Raw genomic sequence first — 9997 nt, forward strand, 5'->3', positions numbered from 1 at the left:
CCACAGCCAAGTTTTAATCATTTAATTAACACCTTTGAAACAGCTTTTCATGTGTCTCATTCAGGCTTCAGGGCAGAGGGAATGGATTGTTTGTACACACATATCAAAGACTCAAAAATTTAAAGAAATATATATATATATACTCCTAACATTTTTATGGGAATTAAAAATCAGAGGCTTTTGGTCTCTCCATTTGCACTAGATCAAGCTCTTTTACCCCAAAGGACAAAGAAGGGTTGCTTCTAGGTCCTCCCTTCTCCTTCGTACTCTGTCCCACCCAGTGGGGAAATAAACTCAGAAGACTAACTGAGGAAAAGGAGCTTGGGTAACATTGACAGCAGGGAGGGAGAGAGAATCTGGGCTTCCTCCCACCTCCAGCATCTCCAACGCTGCTACCAGGACCTGGTTTTCGGGGGCGTGGATCAGGAGCTGAGCAGAGCGATGTTTATTGACCATCTTTCCCCAACTCACTGGGCAGGCACAGTGCGTCCCTAGCAGCAGCTCATTACCCAAAGGGCCAGGGAAGAACATCGGTTTACAGCTCCAGGGAGGAAGCAGTGAGCGAGGGCCAGAGGAACCTGGGCTCTCGTACCACATCCCGTCTCCCAGCTCTTACTCTGGAATGAGGTCAAGCTCTCCTTGGTGGAGGAAAAACGGCTAATGGCAAGGTTCCTTGCCAGACTCAAGCCTGGGTCACTGGAGCCATAGGGTCCAGGGGGGAAGCCAGCTTACCTAGATAAGTGACACAGGCCGAAAACAGGAAGGTCATTAAAATTCCTGGAGGAGAAATCAGTAGCAGAGACTGATGTCTGGGGGCAATCACCCAGCCTGCCCCCTTGGAGCACTGAGTACCCCCCTGCATTGACTAGGGAAGAGCCTGGAATAGAATGCACCTTTGGCCTCCCATCCTTGTCACTCGGTGTCAGCTCCCCCCAGTGGAACCACCTGTGCTGAAAGCAGCTGCACAGAGGACATGAACCCAGGCGAGGAAAGAAAGGCCAGAGAATGCAATCTGTAGGGCTGGGACTGGGCCCACTGCCCAAATAAGCTCTCCCCGAGCCAGACCCTCTCCTCCATCCTCTCCTCAGTACTTCCGACCAGCTGAAAGGGACTCAGCCCGTGGGCTCCCGTCTGAAGTGCTGTGCCTGCCCGCCCCAACGTGACCAGGTAAAACAAGGAACAGATGCCAGTGTCCCCCGAGGTGATTCCCATTCGGTTCTGGGGACAGAGCCTGAGGACCTCCTCTGGCTCTTTCTTTCCCCGCCCATTTGGGCCCCGGCCGTCTCCCACTTGTTCCCTGCATGGAGCACCTAGCATAGCTGGAAGGCAGGAGGGTGGTTGGTGTAAGTTGAGGCGCAGGAAGGCTAACCCTTGCTGCACCTCTTGTGCTTTGGAATTCCACAGCCTTGCTCCTGCCTCCAGCCTGGGGGGATATTAAGTCTTGCCCACCTCCAAGAACTAAGGAAAGGAGCAAACTGGATGGGAGGAAGGGGATGGTCCCAGCTCAGGGCTGGCTATGACTGATGCCGCTGCCATGTAAACAGGCCCTTGGAATGTGGCTTCATGGGCCCTGGAGGATGGCCATGCAGTCGCTTTTCAAAAGTGCTTTGATTCTGGACTACAGTATGTGCATGATTTGGACATTAAAAAAAAAAAAAAGAAAAGAAACGAACTCAAGTGAGGTGTTCTGCTCCCAACTCTGGCCTCAGGGCCAGTGTGGGGCACAGCCACCCACTCCTGCCAGCTACCTCCTTCAAGGTGAGGCTAAGGCCAGGACTGAAGTGGCAGCCGCCGGAGGGGACTCCGTCGGGAAAAGGCGTGGGAGCGGGATGACTGGGAGGACGGGGTCAACACCAGGCTTGCATAAATGGTGAAGGCCGTGGAGGTTAAGGCTGCAGGCGTCCTCTGTTGGGTTAAGTGTCTGCCGTATCCTCTCATCCTCGGAGCTGCTCAGGTCCCTGAGATTGTATTCCTGGGATGGGTCAGCAGAGCCAGGGAGGTGCCCGGTGGTCAGACCAGCTCTTTCTGTGGGTCTGTGGGAAAAAAGGGGAGATTCAGCAAGGGGCCTCCCCACTTGGCTCTGGACAGAACCCAAGACACATTCTTACTTCATCCCCCAACCTCAATTACTGAACATGCTAGTAGCACTGTGCTCAACACTTTACAAACATCCTGACACTATAATGTGGGCACCACTGCCCACACTCAACAGTGAGGAGCCTGAGGCTAGGATGGGTAGATTCAATGGCAAAGGTGAGCTTCAAACTTCGTTCTGACTCCAAAGCCCCACACACTGTAGCCCAGTTCACCCTTCCCGGCATCCTGAGACCTGAAGCCTTGAAGACCCAAGAACAACCCCAAATGGTAGGACTTAGGTGTCTAGTCCCATCACCAGCAATGGGGCCACACCCACCTCTGCCCACTGTACCTGAGCCAGGCGGACCCAGCTTCTCCTCTAGGCCCACCAGCTGCACGACATCTCCATTCTCGGCCGGCTCCCCCTTAGTCCTGCCCTCGACATGAGGGAGCCCATTGCTAGGAAGAGCAGCAAGGGGCTCAGCCCGAGGAAAGCTGGGGGACGTGGGGGAGGGTACCCCCACGGAGGGCTTGCGGGCCACCGGTGGGGGAGCCTTAGATGGCTTCTTGGAGGCCTGGGGTGGCCGCTGCTCTGAGATGCTCCGAAGTTCAGCCACCAGATTCCGCTGGAGGTCAGCCTGGTTCTCAGGGGACACGGGCCGCTCCAACTGCAGCTTCTTGGTGCCCTTGGAGAAGATGAAGCTGGCCGTGGAAGCAGGGGACTGAGGAGACCGCGGCTCTGCCTCAGGCGGCCCATTGGGCTGGGCGTTCACCAGACCCTCGCTGGCAGCCAGATTGGAGGCCTTGAGTCGGACGGCAGCATGGAGCCCTGGGGAAGGGGCAGGTGCTGGGCTGGCCCGCCCTGAGAGGGCCCTTCGCAGTGGCTTCTGAGGGGCTGATGGCCCCAATGCTGGGGTTGGAGCCACAGTGGGAGCACCCACAGAACGCAGTCGAACCATCTGCAGGAGTGAGGGCGTGACCAGGGGCGCACCGGCATCCTCCCTGGGAACCCCATTGCCCTTGCTGCAGCCCACTGGTTCCTTCCGCGGGAGCTTGGCCAGCCCTGTGACGGAACCAGCAGGGGGGGCTGGCGGAGCCGGAGAATCTAGGGTACCAGCGGGCTGCCTCTGAGGAGAGACAGTAGCTGAGGGTGAATCAGCCAGGGAGTTGACAGGGGCTGGGGGGTCTGAAGGGCCTTCAGGGTCAGGGCCAGCCACAGAGAAAAAGGCCTCCTCCGGGGGGGGAAAGTCAGCCATGGACAGGTCCTGCTCCTCAGGGGCCGGAGGTGGGGGTGGGGGCCAGCTGGGATCTTGGAGGGGCTCCTCAGTCTCTGGGGCAGGTGGGGTCTCCTCAACCACCTCTAGTTTCTTAGTGGGTGGAGGGGGTGGATGATAAGATGGGGGTGGGGAGGGCGGGGGTGACTGGTCTTTGGAGGCAGTGGGAGACTCCTGTGCTGGGGTCAGGGGTGTCTGGGGGGTGGAAGAGGGCTCAGGACTGACATCAGTGGTAGAGACAGGCCCAGGGACCACAGCAGGGGCAGCCAGAGCAGGGGCAGCTTGGTTAGGACTCTTGGACTTGGAGGGAGGTGGGGAGAAGGGGGCCAGCACCTTGGGGTGAGGAGGTATGACAAACCTGTCACCAAGGGGGGTCGGTATCTGGGGACCAGAACGGTCTGAGGGGGCTGGGTCAGAGAAGGAGGAACACAGAGATGTGAGGGAGGAGGAGACAGAGGCCCCAGGAGATCGGAGGGAAGTGACACGCTCGGGTTTAGGGGGCTGGACCTTGCCTGGGGAAGCAGGGGCCCCCGATAGACCCTTGGGAGGGAGGGTAGGGGTACCACTTTGGCTGGAGTATCCACTGGAGGGTGAGAGCGTCCGTTCTGGGGAGCGTGGGGGGCAGCGGGAGCCGCCTGGAGACAAGCCAGGCACCCAGCTGCCTGCTGAGTTGGACGGACAGGGTGCTGCCCCCGTCCCTTCTGGCCCACCAGTGGTGGGCGGCCGAGGCGCCTGTGGCTGCTGCTTCCGCTCTGGCTTGGGGGGCAACCCCAAGGGCCCATCAGGGGCCGCCGAGCCCCGCTGACGGAGTGAGTAGGTCCGGCGGGGAGGTGGTGGGGGCCGCTTCAACTTACGTAGGGACACACTCCGGCTGGACATCTGCCCACTGCTCCGAATACTGACCGTGTCCGAGGCCTCGGCAGTGCTGCCCCCACTGGGAGAGCCCCTCCCGCTGCCCCCCTGGGGAGGGGGTGCCACACTACTGCTAGCTACAGAGCCCTCTGGCCGGCCCTCAGAGCCACCCTTGGAGGACAGGGTGGAGCCGTCAGACACGATGGTCTCAGAGGACTGAGAGTGGCTCCAGGTGTCACTGGAGGAGGAAGGGTGGCGGCTGCGGGACTGTGGGCTGGAGACCGAGGAGAAGCGGCCCAGCGAGCGCACGGAGGCCGGGCTGGCGGAGAGCAGGCTGCAGCGGCTCAGCGTGCGCAGGCTGCAGCGGCCCAGGGCCACCACATCCACTGTAGGTGGCAGCACAGCATGTGGGATCAGTTTCGACAAGTAGGTGGCCTGGGGCGAGATGGACATGGCTGGGCTCAGAGGCTCTAGAGGCCCTGCCCCTCCTGTCAGTCCCGGCACTGCGAGGGACATGGGCCGGGGAATCGGTGGGGGCTGGGCCCCTGTGGACCGGCCGACAAAGGTGTCATCGCGGTAGAAGCGCTCGATGTGGCGCTGCAGCATGGCCTCTGCCTTGGCCCCAGCCTCCGCCTCTGCCTCCAGCGCCTGCAGGGACACCCGGACGCCTGCTCCTGAGGCCAGACTGGTGGGGCGGCCGTCCACCGTGGGGATCCGTACAGCATCCCGTGGACCAGGAGGCCGAGGAGTACCCGGTGCCTCACGCTCATTCCGCAGGCCTGGAACGCACAGGAAGGGCTTGGGAGTCAGCAGAGGGTTTGGCCAGGGCTTCCTACCCACCACCACTGCCCCCCTAAGCCAGGACTCACCAAGTTCCTTCTGCACATGCTGCGGCAGTCCCAGCACCGTGCTCCGCCGTTCCCGCCGCCTCCGCCCCGACTTCCCAGATGACTTGGGAAATGAGTCATGAGGTCGGAAGGTGGAGCCTGGGGGCCAGTGCAGGGGAGAGAAACCATTAGAGCAGGCCTCAGGACATTCTGCAGAGCAGTACTTTTGTAGAATATTAGTAAGAACTCTGAAAAAAAGACTTCCATCGTCAAGTAGACATGGGCAAAGCTAGTTAAACAAAGCTAAATGCTTCTTTTCTGTAAGACTTCTGGAAGGTTTTAACATTGACTAGGTCAATAATGATAATTTCCATTTAACAAGCACTTATTATGTGTTAGCACACTAAATACTTGGCATTCGTCCCAATAACATAAGTACTCTAGTCTTCATTTTTATAGAATATCAAACGGCAGCTCAGAGAGGCTAAGGGTTGGCCCAAGGTCACACAGGTGGTCAGTAGCAACATCAGGCTCAACCCCAGGGCTCCCAACTCTCAACTGTCCCGCTTTGCAGTTAAATGTGCGTCATGACTCTCCAAGAACATGCAGGGTACTGTGTTCCTGGGTTCAGAGCCTCGAGAAACACTAGACTGGGAGGCGAGGGGCAAGCTGCAGGGGTGGGGGCCCAGATGTGCCCATCCCCCCTCCCGCCCAAGAATCCCTGCTGGGGAGCGGACCTTTGCGCTGGATCATCTCTGTGCGGATGGAGAGGGCATCCTCTGCCGTGGAGCTCTCAGCCGTGTAGGATGTGGTCTGGCTGCAGAAGGAGATGCTGTCTTCATCCGGCCCGGTCCTGGAGGACTGTGGAGGGAAAAAGGAGATCAGACCCAAGACCACCGCAGAGGCCTGGGTGGGGCTGACTGTTGCGTCTTCAGAGCTCCCCCTTGGAACGTCTGACTCAGCTTGTCCCCAGCATCACCTAGCACTGAGCTTCAGCAGCTGGACTAGCCCCCCAGGGGTCACCTACTCCAGCCCTTCATGATATAGGAAGGAAACTGAGATCCAAAAGGGTTCAGAGACATACTTGCCAGAGGTCAAGCAGGGAGGGAAAAGCAGTCACACTGAGCTGGGGGCAGGGCTCACCTGGAGGCTCTGGGTGTCTCCATGGTCCCAGCCACCCTTGTTCAGTTTCTGTTTTTCTGGAAGATACCGGAAAGGTGTGTTGGGCTGGGCCTCTCATCGTGGGAGCTGAGAGTAGCACTGGAGGGGAGGGGGGGTTACCTTGGTGCTGTAGGGAACGGAGTCCCTCCTGGGCCTGTGTGTGCAGCTCTTCCAGGTGAGGCGGCCGCCCACTGGGGAAGAAGACATTGTCCTGGTGCTCATCCACCACAGACCCTGGCCCCTGGCCGGGCCCTCCACTTAGGCGCTTGTCGCTCTCAGCCTTGGCTGAGCCTGGTGGGATGGAAGAGGGAGAGAAGTGAGGCCCAAAGGCATCTGGGTCCTCAGGATGCACAGGCACCATAAGGGCACTCACAGTGCACATGCACGCAGTGCCCACTTCTGCCAATCTAGACACAACCCACAGTTCTGGAGTATGTGCTCCATACACACACCATCCCGTGAACATACAAACTACATCCAAGCACACACAGATCTGAGAACCACACCTCAGAAAGAGCCCCACAGGGCACCACACCCAAGGTACACAGGCCCATTGTGTAGGCACATAACACCCACAGGCTTCAATATGTATACAAACAAAGCACCCAAGTACAAATACATCTGTGTATACACATTGCACACAAGGGCCCCACAGAACACACCCCACCCCCACGTATATATACAGCACCCACAGTCCCCATTCTACACATATACAAACAACACCCAAACATACACACAACTGAGTATCCACATGTCAATCAGGGCCGCAAGACACTGAGTATACATACAGCCCATAGCAAATACTACATTTCTCTGATCTCTGGACCTCAAGCTCCACTTACAGGGCGAAAAAACAAAAACACCCTTTTCATACACACCCTGGCCCAGGTCCAGGCAGAAGAGACCATGGGACACTAGGAAGAGATGGGAGTTAGCAGGAGTCATAACCAGATTATGGCCTCTTGGGTCCCCTACTCACCCATGTGGCTGTCCTTTAGTGGAAGAATAAGCAGGGTAAGGGAAAACAGGGACCCAGGCCTCTACACCCCCAGAAAAGGAAGCTCCAGCCTCTCTTGGGAGAACAGTTCTAGGCATCCCCCTCTCCTGGAGCCCTACCCCCCTACAGAGGAGCCAGAGATCCATTACAAATGATCCTGTTACAGGCCCCGCCCATTGGGAAGCTGGTCACCGAATCCTGGGAATGGGGGGGCTGTGTCAGCACTTTGCAGCTCCAGCCCCCCTTTAAATGGAACCCACAGCACAAGCAATAGCGCTGGGAGGGTCATGTGACCCTGGCAGCACCCTGTAGAGGGGCAGGAACAAAACAAGCCCTTTAAAGGGCCTCGCCCAGGGACCAGGGTCTTCAGTTAAGCACCTGCTGGTTCCTCCTGCCCCAGCCCATTCTTCCAAGGTCAGCCCCTGGGCGTCCCCCAGGTCAGAGCTAGGTCTCTCCTCATCCTTTCACCTAATCCCAAGCCCGATTTTATATTCGGGAAACAGGCTCAAAGAGGAAAGGTCTTGTTTAAGGTCACCCAGCAAATCACAGTCAGACTAAACTCCAGGACTAAATACCAGGTTCCCAGTAGGGATTCCTGGGTCACACTCAATCTGGGGGTCCTCTAGCACCCCCCCCCCAAAAAAAGTCCAATAAACTCTGGTCTCCATGTCTTAATCCAGGCCTGAAAGCCCACCTTCTAGGACAAGGAAGTGGGCATAGGTCCCTCCTCCCAAAACTTCACCCCCAGGCCTCTAAACAGAATTCCATTGATCATGCTCCCCAACTTCCAGCGGTACTGTCTTCCCCTCTACTCTGCTCCCGACAGTTCTTCCTCCCAGACACAGGACCCAGGAGGGGATGCCCTTCCCCTTGGAAGTGAGGTGCTGAGATGTACCCAGGAAAGCGTGGGTACCCTTGCAGGGAGGCCGATTTGCCCTCGGGCTGCAGGCTTCAAGGTTAGACACCTGGATCCATTCTCCCAAACACAAGCAGAGCCCAGACAAAGGCAGCAGCAAAGCGGCGGGACAAAGACTGGACAGGGGAGCCCGGCCTCGTTACTGGCCCCATCCCCCATCTATTACCGTTCCCCAGCCTTGATCCCCCCATTCTACATCAGGGTCTGGCAAACGGAGTTGTGGGGGAGCCCTTCTCTCCCCCCACCCAGCCACACCCACTCACCCTTCTTCTTAAAGAGCCCGAGGAGCGCCGGGAGGTGGCGGCCCAGGAACACCACCATGACCGCGGGCGCCACTCAGACGTCCCTACCCCGACCTCTCAGAACGCCAGGCGCCAACCTAGCACGAAGGGATGCGGGTCCAGCCGCCGGCCCGTCCGCCCAGCGGCAGCGCCCGATCCAGGCAGAGGGGCGGGGCTGCCTTCCAGGTCCTCCTCCCACCTTCGCCGCTGGCCCCGCCCCTCTGCCGACCCCGCCCCTCAAGTAGAATTCAGGGGCAGGAACCCTCTGGGACTCACAGGGTAAGGAAGGGCGGAGTCTGTGGGTGCTCGGCTCTGGTGGGCAGTATGACTAGGAGGGCCGAGATACTCAATCCCAGGGCCAGACCACCAACCCTGTCCCCAAGTCTTTTCTAAACAGGAGCCAAAGCGAAGGCAGGGCTCCCAGCTGCCAGATGGTAGGTAGAAGAGCCACTCGACTAGACTTGGCATGGTGCCCACCCCGGGCCCTCCTGGCTGGTGAGGGCAATTCCCCGGGGAAGGGGCTCGGCATGGAGCAGCCAGGCAGACCAGAAATGCCTGCGGGTGACGCCTGAGGGGATGGCAAGGCCACTGATGGAGGCCCCTGCAGAGGGGGCAGCCAGCAGGGACACAGTACTGGGAAGCCGGAGATGCCCACAGTGGCATCACACTGGCTGGTGGTAACCCTCACGTGTAGCTTCAGCCCCACACGTTACATTGTAGCAGCAGCACAGAGCAGCACTGTGAACTCTCTGAGGTCACACAGCAAAGCAGGCCTTCAGGGCAGACCCCCTGCTCCTCCCGCCCGCCCGCGATTCTCCCCACTGGCCTCCCTCTGCGACTCAGTGACCCGGCTGGGAATCAACCAAGAAACAGCTCATAGGTGAGGGCAGTCAGGGCAGCAATACTTTCAGGGAAGTCGGGTCCAGGTTCAAATCCAGCTCCATCACACACAAGCCATGACCTCATAGAGAAACAAGGCCAATAACTCCTCCTTACGAAATTATTGTACCCATTCATTCGATCAGCAAGTATTTATTAAGCTAGTCCTGGGGGTTATACCTAATGGAAAACTATATTTTGTTCACCAGTATATGCCCAGTGCCTAAATTCGTGCCTGGTACATACCGCACACTCAATAAACATGAAGTGATGAATACATGAATGAAGTCAACTAACAACATAATTTTAGATAGTGGGGACTGAGGACTGTGACAGGAAGGGGATGCCTTCAGGGGGCATCAGGGAGCGCCTCTCCTTTGGGACTGAGACTGAAGGAGAAGGATGGGGGTGGGCACCAAATCCTAGACCTGATTTACAGACATTCCACTCTGTGTTGGAGAAAAGTATCCAAGTCTAGAAATTGTGACAGATGAAGAAATGTCCCAGTCTGTGGCTGGACTCCTTATTCTCAGGGTGTAGTGTCCGGCCAATCTATTTACACAAAATAAAAGATTAAGACTCAACTTTGCTAAAAAACAAAACAAAACAAAAACAAGACAAAACACAGAGAGAGCGAGAGTGAGAGAGAGAGAGAGAAGGAGCCAGCCAGCAAAAGTACAGAGCCCTCTAGACAGGGCATCCATCGGCAACTATAAAGACCTTGAGGCAGGAGT

General features: G+C 57.7%; 1 protein-coding gene across 2 annotated transcripts; it reads right to left on the minus strand.

Annotated features, from left to right (window-relative positions):
• Nucleotides 1-7: 7 nt before the first annotated feature.
• Nucleotides 8-8532, minus strand: KIAA1522 (KIAA1522 ortholog). Of its 2 annotated transcripts, none has more exons than XM_006777363.2 (7): nt 8367-8532; nt 6311-6481; nt 6173-6228; nt 5767-5890; nt 5072-5188; nt 2429-4981; nt 8-2033 (listed from the first exon to the last, which is right to left on the minus strand). In XM_006777363.2, the coding sequence occupies exons 1-7, from the start codon at nt 8422-8424 to the stop codon at nt 2011-2013; spliced, it is 3102 nt and encodes a 1033-aa protein (XP_006777426.1). In that variant the 5' UTR covers nt 8425-8532; the 3' UTR covers nt 8-2010. The 2 variants fall into 2 exon arrangements, with proteins under 2 accessions (XP_006777426.1, XP_015428294.1); XM_015572808.1 differs by lacking the exon at nt 8367-8532 and adding an exon at nt 7069-7139.
• Nucleotides 8533-9997: the final 1465 nt, after the last annotated feature.

This window comes from Myotis davidii, unplaced genomic scaffold, assembly GCF_000327345.1.
Source record: "Myotis davidii unplaced genomic scaffold, ASM32734v1 scaffold88, whole genome shotgun sequence".
NCBI classification, from domain to species: domain Eukaryota; kingdom Metazoa; phylum Chordata; class Mammalia; order Chiroptera; family Vespertilionidae; genus Myotis; species Myotis davidii.